We start from the raw sequence: 15,176 nt of genomic DNA, 5'->3' as shown, positions 1-15,176 counted from the left end.
GATAAGCATGCCCGCAGGAGTTAGTCTACAATAACAAATAGGCTACCTATCTACGCATTCCAACGAACATTGTTGATGTCATCAAGGCCATAGTCTACTCAATACCAGGTGAATAAACATTCATTTACCTTCACAATTCTTGCTATTTATGTTGCAAAACACAACGCTGATATGGGTGTAAGTTTGAAATGCCATCTGTCATTGATGATGATTCCGTGATAGTTTTGGTTAGCTCCGTGGAGCAAATTAAATTGTTTAGGCTATCATACCACATCCCAGGATCAGAGGATCCATCACAAGATCACAGGATCCACTAGTCAGACGACACAACGGGAGCATGTTCAGTGATGATCATCCCTTTTCCTTTCTCATACTAAATAAGAGACCTGCATTCCATGCAAAATAATGTTGCGTTTCAGGTGTAACGTTAAAGACAAACTTGAGACTGCTGAAGTTGGTATGGGCAGAAAATAGTTATGTTTTATAAGATGCAAATCATTTTACCCATGCCGCAAGCCATTACAAGTCAAACATGCAACGTCCGAGTCGAGTGAGTCAATAGAATCAGGGCCAAAATTTCACTGCGGGATTGCAGGTATTGCGCAGAGACACTTTGCGCTTACGCAAATAGGCTACGCAACCATGGCAAACTTTTACATCTGGAAGGAGCTCCTTAGTAACTATCCTGCTAGCTCAGGTCAAGTCAGCACTTGATCCCAGGAAGATTGTCTTCGACTTGTTAGATTGACAGGCACTCAATTACACCTACTCATCACCAATGTGCACTCAATTAGACCTACACACCACATTAAAGATATGCCTAAGTGTAATAATTTAAACATCAATATGAAGCATTCAAATTACTAAATATGTTTAGCTACTAGTAATTACTAGTAAAAAAACTGTACATTATTAACTAAATACTCATTTATGAATTAAAAATATATGAAATATAAACATATCACATAAGCCATCATTTTTAGTCAAGCAGAATCTAGGATGGCCACTGTTGTGAATGATCCCACTACAGTATATTCAATATTACTGATGACGTCAAGGTGGTGGGGGCCCCAAAATCAAACACATTTTGTAAAAAGTATCGAAGAAGTATCGAAATCGCAATTCTTGACTTGGTATCAGAATCGAACCCCCCCCCCCCACCCACCCGCTTGTGTAAATCCCCCCTACATGAATAACCTAAGGAGGGAATTCCCCTCCATTTTGAAAAAATTTAAGCCCTGAGCATGGAAGTCCAAGTCGAGTTACAAGTCATTTCTAATTTTGTCAAGTGGAAGTCATCAAAATCGTGAATTGAGTCCACACCTCCGACAATAACTATGTTATTTAAATATACTGTGTCTATTTCTCGGTAACTTTTACAAAATCTAAGCAAGAAAGTCCAAACAAATAACATTGATATTTCAACACGTCAGTCAATGGAGTTTGCCAGTCCGACTACCGTTTCGGTGTTGAGCTTCGCAGACACGGAAGATGCAGAAAGCTTTAGCAACTCACATACAAAATACTATATCCACAATTTTGAAAAAAGAGTATGTGTACTCTGCTAATCCCACCCACATAATTGTGACATGACTAGAAAGCCCAAGTTGTTCTCTTGATGTGCAAATGGTGCTTGACTTAAAAGTTCTTAAGACTCACTTCCCCCACAGAAAACAAAAATGAATTGTCAGGTCTCAGGAGGGTTTAGCTTCAATAGATAACACCAGCACTTGACTTGCTAGTTGCGGCCAAATTCTAATACAGGAGAGCAAAAAGAGAATGTGGGGAAAAGGAACGAGCCAAACAGAGGGCTGCAATAAGACATTGGAATGTTCTGCCATGTCAAGGTTTTTGACCCACTGCCAGGTAAAGTTATTACAAGTTATGAATCACCCAGTGCTTGCCAACAAGTAGGCCATTTTCTGCCATATGGCCCTGAGTCACATCCCAATACAGCAGGCACTCCCAGCCTCTAATGCTCTAAACTGTATGTGCAGAGAGGCAATATTAAATCATTGTCTGTTGGTCTATAGTAGGCGTCTCTGGCTGAAGTTCACTGCTGGTTACCCTGGTAACATCACAAATCAAGTAGGCAGGACTCCAGGGGTGCAACACTGAACTGTCCTCATTCCCATTGGCAGATGCTTCCCTTTGGGTGCTTCTACATTGGATCACTTGCCATTCACACAAAGCACAATTCTTTCTTTTTGTTTCCAGCACCACCCACTTGACAACTGTCAGTGTTCACCAGCCTCTAGTCACTATTAATCACATATCCTCATTGAAAATGAATGGCATCTCTACAGAGTGTATGGTTGGTGGGCTCTCAAAACTTTTTCAACGTGCATCAAAAATGAAGCGCTGCTCCACACCCATCCCACACAGTCACCACCCTAACCCAACACTGCCAATGATCGAAAGGCTGTCTACACTTGGAATTCCCAACCTTCATGCAAAATGAACGGCAGCTGGTCATTCAGCTGTGCTCAGTGTGTGTGTGTGTGTGTGTGTGTGTATAGTCAGATTCTACTCGAGTAGTACTTATTGTATAAGTATAAACTCTTTTGATCCCGTGAGGGAAATTTGGTCTCTGCATTTATCCTAATCCGTGAATTAGTGAAACACACACAGCACACAGTGTACACACAGTGAGGTAAAGCAAACACTAATCCCGGCGCAGTGAGTCAGCGGCGCTCGGGGAGCAGTGAGGGGTTAGGTGCCATGCTCAAGGGCACTTCAGCCGTGCCTACTGGTCGGGGTTCGAACCGGCAACCCTACGGTTACAGGTCCGAAGTGCTAACCAGTAGGCCACGGCTGCCCCTAACAATATCCTAGTGTGTACCTAACTGTACCTTGATTGTTGCAAGGATCTTTGGATAAAGCGTCAGCTAAATGTTAATTTGTGTGGTGGTGGCGGTGGTGGTTACCTTGGTGAGGATGTGGTAGATCTGTGGGTACATGAGGCCCCTCCGGTGTCTGTGCTCCGCCACCCTCAGCACCTCCGCGCTGACCTGTGGCAGGGGTGGCGTGGTGATGTCCATGTGACTGCGCGTCGCCATGGAGAGCAGCGAGGGGATCGAAGGCCCGCTCCCGTTGCCGTGGGGACCGTCACCTGAAGCTCCGCCCCCACGGCCAGAGGAGTCCTCCCACCTGGAGCCTTTGTCCGCTAAATGGCTGGAGGAGGGAGACAAGAGGGACACACCTGTTAATTCAAGAATGGACCAGCCTGGCAACAGTTCTATAGAAATACTAAAGTTTATTCAGTCATCAGCCTTGTTCCTGAGTCATTTACCTTTGCTCTGATCCCACCTGTCTAAAGCTTTTCTGAGTAATTATGCTTTTCCCATACCCTGGAAATCCAAAATTCTCACAAGAGCACAATTTGAATTGTCTCTGCGAGACACTCTGGCAATGAGTAATGATGCATGTTACTTTTACCCCTTGCATCGCGAGGAACCAATCACATCTGTGTATCTGATATAGGCGGGCCAGAGGCAAGCTAAACAGATGACAACAGCGCTGCTATGAATCAGTCAGTAAACATTGGTCGTAGTGTTATCCAATTGCGTTCCTGGGTCATTTACCTTTGCTCTGATCCCACCTGTCTAAAGCTTTTCTGAGTAATTATGCTTTTCTCATGCCTTTAGTCAGACATGACTGAGATGAAACAGGAAATGAGTGGGAGAGAGAAATGATGAGCAGGACTGAGAAAATGACTCCAGCATCACACAAATCTCATTGCCACTCCAGGGGTATGGACCCACAAATCTCATGGCCACCTGGTGCAGAACTCCTGTGCTCTGCGGCTCCTCACCAGCCACTGTATTTATACAGATCCTGATTGGCTAAATCAGGTGTGCTCCGCTAATCAAGGGCCACTGATGAGCTCAGTCGGGCATGGAGAGCAAGGAAAGATGGAAATCATACAGTGAGTGAGTGAGTGTGTCTGTGTGTGTGTGTGTTGGGGGGGGTTGTTGGTGTGGGATTAAGAACCACAGCGATAGATCATCCATCACTAGAGTGCTGAAATCTCAAAGTACTGACAGTCCTGGCAAACGACTCACTTTGTGCTGGTGTCATTTTGCTCCTCCCCATCTGAGGAGGACGAAGGAGAGGGGGAGGTGCCCGAGGGAGCAGCTGTGTGGTGATTCGGCAGTCTGCTGCCACCTTGAGTGGAATCATAAGGAGCCGACCAATCAGAAAAGCCCATTTTCCCAACTAGAGAATCGTTACAGTCTTGTAGAGGGGGAGGCGGGTTCGGGAATAGCAGGGCAGGTCCGGGACCAGAACCAGGTCCGTAGGGCGCCCCGGGATAAGGCACCTTTACACCCGACATCTGAGGTGGGCCAAACTAGGACAGACACAACACAAGCTGAAGTAAGAACATCTGCAGTCACCATAATTACAATACTATTCCAAAAGACCTGACTATATACTATATAATCAGAAGTAATTTGAATAAATAAATAATAAACGAGCATGACTAAGATATTGACTACAACCAATCAAGGAACAACATAAATTACCTTAAAATACATTTCCAGGTTAACCCTTAGAACCCTAAGCTGTTTTTAGGCATTTTCACTACCTTTATTCATAAGGATTTATTCTGGTCATTGTAAGTGCCACACACACATTTTATATATTGTTTTTTTCAGTTCATGTATTAGTACTAGCATTGATTTTATTTAGATTTTTAAAGAATTAAAATATAAAAAGTGTATTAGAAAAATTCTTATATATAAGAATTTCGACATGTATCTCACCACAGCAAGCTCATAGCTCTACATGCATTTCATGTGTGTGTAGGGCAGACTGTCCTGAATCGGGCAATACAATTGCCATGTTGGAGGGATACTCTGGGGCTGAGCAATTTACAGAAATATGTGGTGTGTGATTTACGGAAATAAATGCCATTTTTTATTTAGTGATGAAAAATGACCTTTCTGCGCTCCATATCTGACACGAACTGATCTGACTTGACCCGAGGTTGTATGTTAGACTGCGTGCCTATGGTGTATGTACTCATAATGATTCTCAACTTTTTACTGCAACAAAGTGAAGGCAAAAAAGGTGTTTCTTTGTTGAACAAATTGGGATGCAATGTGAGCCTTGAATTGGATGCCATGCAGGAATTTGCTAGGATCTCAAAACCGGATTATAAACCTGCTTTGCCATAGAGAAACACACGATAGCGTTGGATTATAAACATGCTTTGCCACAAAAACAGACAAAAACGTGGGGTAAGTCCAGCTTTATGAAGTTATTATTTTGCTGTTACTTCGTCTGTTTTATAACCCAGAAGGATGTACTTGAAATCAAATGATAGCTCTGAGTCTCCTCTTTCATCTGACATGCGTGGCATATCTATCCGATCACGGGTCCGCGAGTAATTCAAACGAGTAATGGGTGTGCAGCGTTGGTTTGTGAACATGAGGTTATTATTTTGCAGTCACTTCGTCTGTTTTTATAAGACAGAAGGATCGATATACATGGTACCAATGGATAGCCCTGTGTCTCCGCTTTCATCTGATATGCTTACCATATATATGCGATCACGGGTTCGTGAGTAATTCAAACGAGAGTAATGGGTGCGCAGGTGAACGCAGAGAAGTATAGACTGTGAATATGATGCAATTTGATTTAATTTCATGTTTATTTTTATTTTCATACTTGATCGTACAGACAAGTGTGTAGTCTCGTTGAAAAGCCCCACTTCTGCTCTGTCACGCAATAAATCTCGCTGCGATGAACAGTTCCGGAGCAATGTAACAGAGAAGAAAGGGTGTGTTTTTTGACGCACTTTGCGTCAATCGGGTTCTAAGGGTTAAACCACTAAAATGTATTAATAACATTGAATAGGAACACCTAAAAAAAACTATAAATTAAGGAGGCTTTGGAACGAGTAGAGCAGCACACTTGAGAAGAGACTTACCGGGGCTTTTCCAGGCGGCATGTTCCCCATGGGGCCTGGAGGTCCACCAAACTGACCAGGTCCGAAGCCTGGGACTAGAGCCGTCACAAGGCCAGCAGGGACGAGCCATCAGTCGGGAACAGATGGCAGTGAGTGGGAGGGTGGGGTGGGAGCAGAGAAAGGGAGAGAGGGGGAGAAAGCAAGAGAAAAGAAGTGAGAAAGAGAAACAGAGAGAGAGAGAGAGAGAGAGAGAAAGGGAGAGAAAGAGATAAAGAAGCAGAGACCCTGACCATCAGTAATAGAACATGCAAACTCCTCCATGAAAGTTTCAAAATCTAGTTCCTAAAGTGTCTGTTTACCAGTCTATTTGCAGTACAACTTAGACAGCTAAGAAGGGTGGGTCAAACTGCCAGAGGGCAATCTAGTATGTGAGCAACAGAACTACTTTCACTTACTGTGAGAGCATATGCTATATCTACCAGAAACCAACTGAAAATCCAGCTATGACTAAGAAAAAAGAAAATAAATTTCCCCCCTCTCAACAATCAATCTTCTTGCAGACACAATACTAGTAAAGCAGCATGCAACGAGAGTACAAAATACTCACAGGGATAAGGAGAGGGTCCCATAGAAGGAGGTCTGGGTTTACTGGCCATTGAAAAGTACTCCACTGCCTTCTTAAAGCGCTCTATTTTATCCTCCATTCGAGACTAGAGAGAAGGAAACAGGAGATACTGCTCTCAGTCACAGTCCACCTTCATGTAATACACATTTATGTTCAGATTTTCATAGTGTATGCTTTATGTCTCTTTAGTGGTAAAATGGCTTTATCTGCTTCCACCACACTAGCAAGCACTAGTGCACCACAATAGTCAGATTATTTGCACATGGAAACATACTTGGCATTAACCTCATTTCTAATAGTGATTCATTTGGACTGTCAAGTATGTGGGTGTCATGTTCTGTGAGCCACAATCACTCAGTATACTCCAGTGTTTCCCGCAGAATTTAATTCTATTTGTGGTGGTAGGTTTGCAGAATTAACTCGAATGCAACAGTTTTTAACAAATTAGTGCAGCGCGGTTATGAATCTAACCAGATTTAAGCACAGTTTAGTACAACCAGGAAAATCATTGTGTGGTGGTCAATGTTGATATTGTGGTGGGCCGCCACAAATAAGTCAATGTATGGGAAACACTGTACTCTAATGAAAGTGTTGGGAAGCTTGGTTGGCAGGAGGAGGGGAAAGGGGTACCTGGGACTGCTTGAACACATCCCTGGCCACAGCATCCAGATTCCCAAGGTCTTTGATGGACGCTACATACTCAGACACAGCCTTAATGACGACTTCACAAGGAGGGAGCACCAACTGGTGGGCCCTCACCTGAGGAAGCACGGAAAATTAGAAAGAGAGAAACTTTGTTAGAGACACACAAGAGAGAGAGAATGAATGAATGAATACATAAGTAAGTAAATAAATAAATAAACAAATAAGACTTTCAAATAAATAAATCCTATAACCACCAGAACATGGCACTGAAAATGAAAAAGTCAACCAGACAGACTAATCAGAGAAGTCAACACCATGTATCTGGAGCAACATTATGTAGAATGGCTAGCGAAACATAGCCACAACAAATGAGACCTTGACAGGGTATGTGTGAGGGAAACAGGAAAGCACCTTCAGAGAGGCAAGAGGGTGTTCTGGGCCCAAAAGACTCCAATGAAAGGCAGCCAAGTCCTCATCTGGCAAAATGTGGTTACCTGAAACAAAACAAGGCAACCACATTAAAAACCACATTAACTCAAACATTGGGCAACCTGCACAACCAACAATGTAATATGCCTACTCATTAACCACCTGTTCATTAACATACCTAAACTCCAGCTAGGACTTTTTCCCCATAGCAATCTGACCTCAATGTTTTTGGCCCTCATCTACTATTTGCTTGCATTATGGTTCCTTTGTAAGTGTCGTTAGGTTAAAAAAAAGGCACTAACTGTATGTAAAAGCATACCTAAACATATAATATAATGCACATTACATGCAGTGTATAAATGCAATTTTTTACATATTGTATGAATATAAACATGCATACCAAGCAGAGCAGCAAACATTGGCAGGTGCTGAGTCTTGAGGCCAAGCTGCCGGGCGGCTTCAGAGAGCAGGTACTGGTGAGTGGTCAGGTTCTTGCCATTCCAGGAGAGCTTGAGAGCGTGTGAGCTGAAGTAGGCTGGGACATTGCATAGAGCAAACTCTGAGTCCTGCGCGATCAGGCCGTGGAAACCATAGTCCCTGTACAGGGACAGCACCTCCTGATGGTGGTCCTCCAAAGTCTGAACCACCTAGAGACAAGGAGAGGGAGTGTGAATATAAAATGGAAAGAAACATGATGTGCACGTGCAGTGGGAGGCACTTGCGGAGTGAAAACTATTAAAAAACACCAGTTCTGGCTTCTGTATTTAAAGTGGACAAACCAAGCTGCAAGCAGAAGCAGACCAATCTGTCCATAAAAAATGAAATACCGTACATCAGTTTGGATTGCAATACAGGCAAGTATTATTATAGGCTATTGGGAGGATGGGGTTCAAAGTAAACAGAATGCTAACAATCCAACAGCTGCATCTTTTGAAAATCTTAAATGACATAACTACTGGGGCACTTGCTAACTAAGATGAGAAACCAGTGACCTGAGCAAAGATTACTGATTTAAAAACTCCTGGAACATCACACAGTCGAATTATACCACCATACGGTACAACCACTCAACACATCACATGCACTTATTCACATGAAACATTACGCTGAAAAATACCAGAAAACGCAATATGAAAATAGCTAATATGCAAAGGGGGGTATTATCCACTGTAAACAGTTATATCTATATATGACTACATAACTATATATATATATATATATATATATATATATATATATATATATATATATATATATATATATATATATAAATAATTGGTTTTACATACATACATAAACATCACACATGTCTTGAGTAAACTGTCGTGAAGCATAAAGGCAATATTTGACTTACCCGCACACGGAAGCGGAACATGGCGAGGCGGACACAGTGGCTAAGGCAAGCCGGGGGCAGGAACCAGGCCCGCGGAGGCGGCGTGGCCTTGCTGCCGACGTGGTTGACAATGAGCTGCGCAGTCTGCCGCTGCCCCTGCGACCGCCGCGCCCACTCCGGCCAGCGATCTTTTCCGAGTGTGCCGTTGAAAATCACTACTAGCTCCAGGCCTCCCTGATACAAACAGGCCTGCGAGAGAGCCGCCAGATAACCGAGCATCGCGTTCCACTCGCCTCCACATACCCAATCTGTCTGATAGCCGCCGTACAGACGTTGCAGGCCAGAGTCGGCATCCACCAGAATTCGAGCTGGCGGAGGTGGTGGAGGCAGAGAGCTTGGGTGATGGGGATGATGGTGGTGGTGGTGGTGGTGGTGAGGGGGTTGCCGGGCTGCTGTTCGGGCGAGTTTAAGGAGGTCTACGGGAACAGCAGCGCCCGGGCAACGCTTCTCGAGATACTCCTGGAAACCTTGAATTCCCATTGCAATGTTAAACGTTACTTTATTCCTGTTCAAACGATCAAACGTGGGATCGTGCAATGTGAAGTTGAAGATGTAGTAACCGACGTAGTAATGCTTGTCTTCTTTAAATGAAGAATATGTTTACAGTTTGCAAACTATGTCATAAAACTTGACAGCCAGTTACACGTTGACCAGTACCTTGCCAACTACAGCAGAATAACTGTAGCAATTTTTCAAATTTGGTCGTAAGAGTGCAACGGTGTGTTCATTCCTTTCGGTATATTTTGGTGGGCTGCCAGAATGACTATAGCACAACTACCAGATTAACTTTTTCGACCAATTACAGTGTTGCTAGCTGAACAAATACAAACTTGCACAACAATGTTACAATAACTAGTAACGGCGCGCAAGATAGCTAAGTAACAATTATGTTATCGGCAATGTCTCAAACACCACAAATATAATCCCACTTGCTAGCAAACTGGCTACACATTTGCGGAGCAATTTCTACGCATTTGTTCCCAAACATAGCGAAGTCGTTCACACCACAATGGTAATTCGACCTTAAAGAAAACCATGCAACCATTTGATTATCCACACAATTATGCTGAAGGCTGACTAGCCAACGTTAACGTTAGTTAAATGCCTTCTGCTAGTAACAAACTAGCTAGCTAACTTAGCTGGTTAGCTAGCTAAGGTCCCGGCGTGATTGACGCGTCAACTAGCTCGCTAGAAAAGACAAATTGGGGGCAGACACGATGCGGAATGAGATGGGTGATTAGAAAAAAATAAAGTAAAATAACTAAAATAAAATAAAAATAAAACCCCAACTTTGTCTCCCTCGCTCTCTTTCTCACTCACGACTTCATGTTGAGGAGAGGAACATACTTTCAAGCGACGTCGGCCATCTTGCGACTTCCTCGCGGACTAACTAAAAGTGGGAGGAGGTATCAGGAGGAGGAGAGTGGGCGGGGTGAGGACCTGGTAGCTGGGAGTTGTATTTATTATTTCTCCTATTTTTCATTTGGAAATATATAAATGGTCTAATGGAAGACTTCAACTACCAAGATAGCCAAAGTTACAGCTTGATCGAAACACTTAAATCCAAGACATACAAAACACTGATTTCTAACATATAGATAATATAGATAACAATAGACATATAGATAACAATCTAAAAAAAATATCCCAGTAGTAACAAAAGAGTCAGTGTCATGAGTATTATTGTATAAAATGAAAATAAATAATTTCCTTCAGGCTAGCCTTTTCATGGCAGTGGCAGACAGTCAATGATCTGTCAGATGTACAGTAGGCAACCAGAGCACAACAGTTAGCAAGCCTTAGTAACTGACTTGTTAAAAATAAATCTTATCTAAACATGTCAACTGTTAATCATGATTCATATGATATTCAAGTTATTTAATTGCCTCACAAAACACACAACAGTGACCCATCCTCCCTGGGTGCTACAGCACACTCATCATTAATTCAGTATTGAGAGTGTAGGCCTTGACGTAGGTCAACCTACAATTACAAGCTGTAGTGCAGTGCAGTCATGTAACATGTCTTATTCAAGGCATTGTCATTCATGCACAACTTGTGATTAAAGGGGAATATCATATCCTGCAACAGGTGTTTTTTTTTTAAAGTGATGAGAAGGAAAATAATGTCTAACCAATAAAGGCATTGTAACATAGTAATATTAATAACAACACACTACCTCCTCTCTGGTTCAACAATGCAACATGCCCTATAGCTCATAGCCTAGGCGCCTATCCATCCAGTATGACAGACAGACAGACATAGGCCCTACGATTGTCATATCAAATTATTCAATTGAAAATAGTGGGAGATGAAGAAGGAAAAGGATACAAGATGCATCTGTTCTGGAGATTTGTTTAACCACATAGGCCTATCAGTTAACAATCTCATCCATTTCATCCGTCCATCTAGAGTGTGAAACTCAACTATTTTTCTGTCCCTACAGGCCTACTCTTTTTGAAGGAACAGTAATTCCTCTACCAGCTACGTTTCCCTGTATTTATTGATTCATATATCTATAATTGATTTTAGTGAGGAAAAGTAAATATCAGAAATCTCAATGCAGTCCTCATCAAATATGACAGGAGTTGTAATTTTAATTTCCCATTTTTGCACTAGGCTATATTCCGATCAGTTACCCTGTAGTAGGGGGGCCTATGTGTCTAATTTGGGGGCTTGTGGGATTCGCATGTTAATTTTTGGAGAGTATTATATCTCTATATATGTATTATAGCATAGGGTTTGGTGCCAAAAAGCAAATATATTCTACAAGGTAGTGTGCAAAAGTGGACCACATAAACAATACAACATTACAAAACATTTTTAGGCTGATGATTGATCTCTTTAACAAGAAATTGTGCCTAAAATTCTCGAAATTGTCCGCTTAAAAAAATAATACTACAATATCAATACTATCAATTCATGCCTATTAGTGTGCTTGAGTGTAGGCCTAGCCTGCTCTGACAGTTCTTGTCTCACCATTCAGAGCGCAAAGTGCAGAGATCTCTGTTAAATCAAGTTTAATAGACATAGCTAGTACCAGCTGAAGTCTGTAAGGCCTTCCGTAGCCTATGTAAGTGTGAAGAAAAGAAAAGGATCAGATAGACAAACAGACAGGTGAGTGTCTGTGTGTGTGTGTGTGTGTGTGTGTGTGTGTGTGTGTGTGTGTGTGTGTGTCTGTGTGTTAGAGAGAGTAAGAGAAAAACAGACACTAGCAGTTGGCTGTTGATGGCTGTCAGTTATAGAATTTAGAATGTCGAATAACCTGAAGCACATAGTGCTTTGTTCTTCATGGTTGGTGATATTCGTGACCTTAGCCTTCTACATTTGAGCAAGCACATTTTCATAGTTCATGGTGGCACAGTCTAGTTAGGTTATATTCTGAGATGTGTCTTTCTGTTAGTCAGGTGATGGCACACATATACTAAAAGAAACAGATTTTGGGCTATGTATCCAGTGGCAGACATGTGTGGACTTGTGAATGACCCATTACTAGAGACATATGGCAAATTTCTTGTTTTTGTCCATGAGAGAGTATGGAGATGGTGATCACAGATCAACCAACAATTACAATGTTACAGTGCAGTTATTTTACAACAGAACAAAGCAGTTTGGCACAGGAACTGCTACAAATCCACATCTGCAGAGTGCTAAGATTCGCTACTAGAAATCATGTGAAGCAGGCAGGACTCAGTGTCTTCAAAAAAGACGTGGTAGACCATCTTCTGAACCTGCACCAACACCTGCAACTGCATAAAGTCCATCTAGAGGGACTTTGTACACTTGTTCAGCAGCAGCTGCTGCCAGCATAGATAAGTGCTTCTTCTGTCAGAAGCAGACAAAAGAGCGTCTTCATGAGGTGTCCTCTTTCAATGCAGGCAACCAACCAAGAGATATAAGTAATATTTTGAAGTCAATGACTTTTAACAGGTAGCCAGTGTAAAGATGCTAGGATGGGGGAAATATGTTATATATATGTGTGAGCAGCTGCATTTTGTATAAGCTGTAAGCTCTTTAGACAGGTATTATTACAGCCAGCCTAATAGCATTGCAATAGTCCATCCTGGAGACAAAAGCATGGATTAATTTCTCGGTATCTGCTAAGGATAAGGACTTCCTTGTCTTTAAAATGTTCCTTAAATGGTAAAATGAAGTTTTGGTGATTTGTTTTATGTGATTATTTAGTGCTAGGTCCTGGTCAATTATAACTCCTAGGTTTTTAACACTTGTGGATGAGGTCAGTGGAAGATCACTATATGTAGCCTGTGATGTGGATAGGATATCCCTCATCTATTTAGAACCTAAAACCATGACTTCTGTTTTATCTGAGTTCAAAAGCAGGAAATTATTCGTCATCCATGTCTTTATATCTCTTATACAGTACATGTGTCAAGTTTGGCTAACGGGGTTAATTCATCAGGTTTTATGGAGAGGTATAGTTGTGTATCATCTGCTAGTACTGAGCCTTGAGGCACTCCATATGTTACCATAATCTGGGTAGATGGTTTATGGACCTGTACAAATTGTTGATGGTTAGGAAGGTGTGATCTAAACCAAGCAAGTGCTGAGTCTTTGATGCCTATCAAATTTTCAAGCCTACTGTAAGTAGTATGTCATGGTCTATGGTGTCAGTCCAGGACTATATTGATACAAGGCTAGGTTTTTTGAGGGAGGGCTTAACAGATGTCTTAAACGACTGCGGTAGGCCTACATGCCCTGATTGTTTAGGGAAAAATTTTGTTTCGTCCCCGGGGGCCCCCCCCCCGTGCTGGGCCCCCCCAACCGCAAAAAAAGCAGTTTTTCCTAAATAACTACCTGAACCGTGGCACTGAGGATGAAGAATCTTTTATGGTATGTTGGTCTCAAGGGCCCACATCAACCTGGCCCATAATCACTGATTTGACAATATGTATTACATGAACTAAAGATGACTAAAATCTTATATAGAAGAAGAAACATTCACAAAAAATCCATCCATCCAAAAATGACCTTTGTTTTTGATAGCTGTTGAAAACGGCATGGAACTGACAGAGATGTTTTTGTTTATAAATAAATAAATAAATAAATAAATAAATAAATAAATAACATTATGCTGATACCTTTTGCTTTTCCTAAATACAATGTAGCCTACAGGTGTAAGTGACCTTTCATCAATCCAGTTGCAATGGATGAACTGCCCTACTTCTGATTGTTTAGAGATTTTAAAGGTTTTATAACAATGCTACATCTTCTTTGGCTATTCTACAATCTATTCACCTTTTCAGCACCAGTAGGCTACTTTCTGTGCAGCCGCACACACACACTCAGGCATGTCAAACAAGCATACACAAAAGTTTCAAGAGTGGGGGATGGAGTAAAATATGGAGACAAATTGAAGTGTGATTTATTTTCGCGGAACGGATGTACAGGACTGAGTCATATTTTGTACCGCTATGCGGTACATCTAGTTTATAATCTAGCGCAAAACATTATCCAGGAAGGGGAGAGCAGTCTTAAGAAGGTGAGTAGGAATAGGGTCTAATAGACTAGTTGTAAATTTTGATGAGGAAATTGTGGAGGTGAGATCTAATATGTTGTGTAAATGAATTAAATGTTGTTCGAGGTCTCATCTGTTATGTTTTTGCTATCTTTCAGCCATGGAGTATGTGTATTTGGTGAAACTGATTGGTTGTTGATCTTATCGTTGTTGTTTTACATACAATCATAATACTGACATACAATACTGTTGAAAATAGCTGTTTTGTGAACTTTAGTCAACATAGCCAGTGATTTAGGCGAAATGTATGGTGTTAATTACAGTGTAATATACAATTTCAAAAATAGGGTTGAAACATCAGGTAAAACAAATGGAGACATCGTTTTTCTACATGTTCAATGAACTCTAAGGACAGTCCAACCACTCCAAAAATTAACATTTCAAACCCACAGAAACCACATAGGCCCTGACTACTGATTGGACCACCCAAAATTACTTTGAGGCTGCCTCAGCCATATGACCATAGGCATGACGTTTAACTTCGCAAACGATAGATGTCGCTACAGACAAGTGTCTACAGTGGCTTATCCTGATTTGACCACTGATCCTGATACAGCCAACTGGTGTATTTGTGGCATGCAATGGGGCGCCTGGCCGTTCAGGAAGAAGTTTGTTTGGCTGATTTGCGATCAGT

At 41.8% G+C, this 15,176-nt stretch overlaps 1 protein-coding gene across 1 annotated transcript in view; it reads right to left on the bottom strand.

The window, feature by feature from the left end:
- fam120c (family with sequence similarity 120C) overlaps positions 1-10,379 on the bottom strand; it is a 38,486-nt gene extending 28,107 nt beyond the window's left edge. Inside the window, exons 1-8 of the mRNA XM_048240667.1 lie at positions 8,968-10,379; positions 8,014-8,260; positions 7,596-7,678; positions 7,170-7,298; positions 6,522-6,624; positions 5,936-6,009; positions 4,065-4,351; positions 2,928-3,174 (exon numbers count right to left, since the gene is read on the bottom strand). Of these exons, the coding sequence (XP_048096624.1) occupies positions 2,928-3,174; positions 4,065-4,351; positions 5,936-6,009; positions 6,522-6,624; positions 7,170-7,298; positions 7,596-7,678; positions 8,014-8,260; positions 8,968-9,486 (1,689 nt within the window). The 5' untranslated portion in view covers positions 9,487-10,379. The remainder of the gene's footprint in view (positions 1-2,927; positions 3,175-4,064; positions 4,352-5,935; positions 6,010-6,521; positions 6,625-7,169; positions 7,299-7,595; positions 7,679-8,013; positions 8,261-8,967) is intronic.
- Between the last annotated feature and the right edge of the window lie 4,797 nt (positions 10,380-15,176).

Source organism: Alosa alosa, chromosome 4 (genome assembly GCF_017589495.1).
Source record: "Alosa alosa isolate M-15738 ecotype Scorff River chromosome 4, AALO_Geno_1.1, whole genome shotgun sequence".
NCBI lineage: Eukaryota > Metazoa > Chordata > Actinopteri > Clupeiformes > Clupeidae > Alosa > Alosa alosa.
The sequence above is the reverse complement of the archived record's forward strand: the minus strand, read 5'-3'. Positions and strand labels throughout refer to the sequence as shown.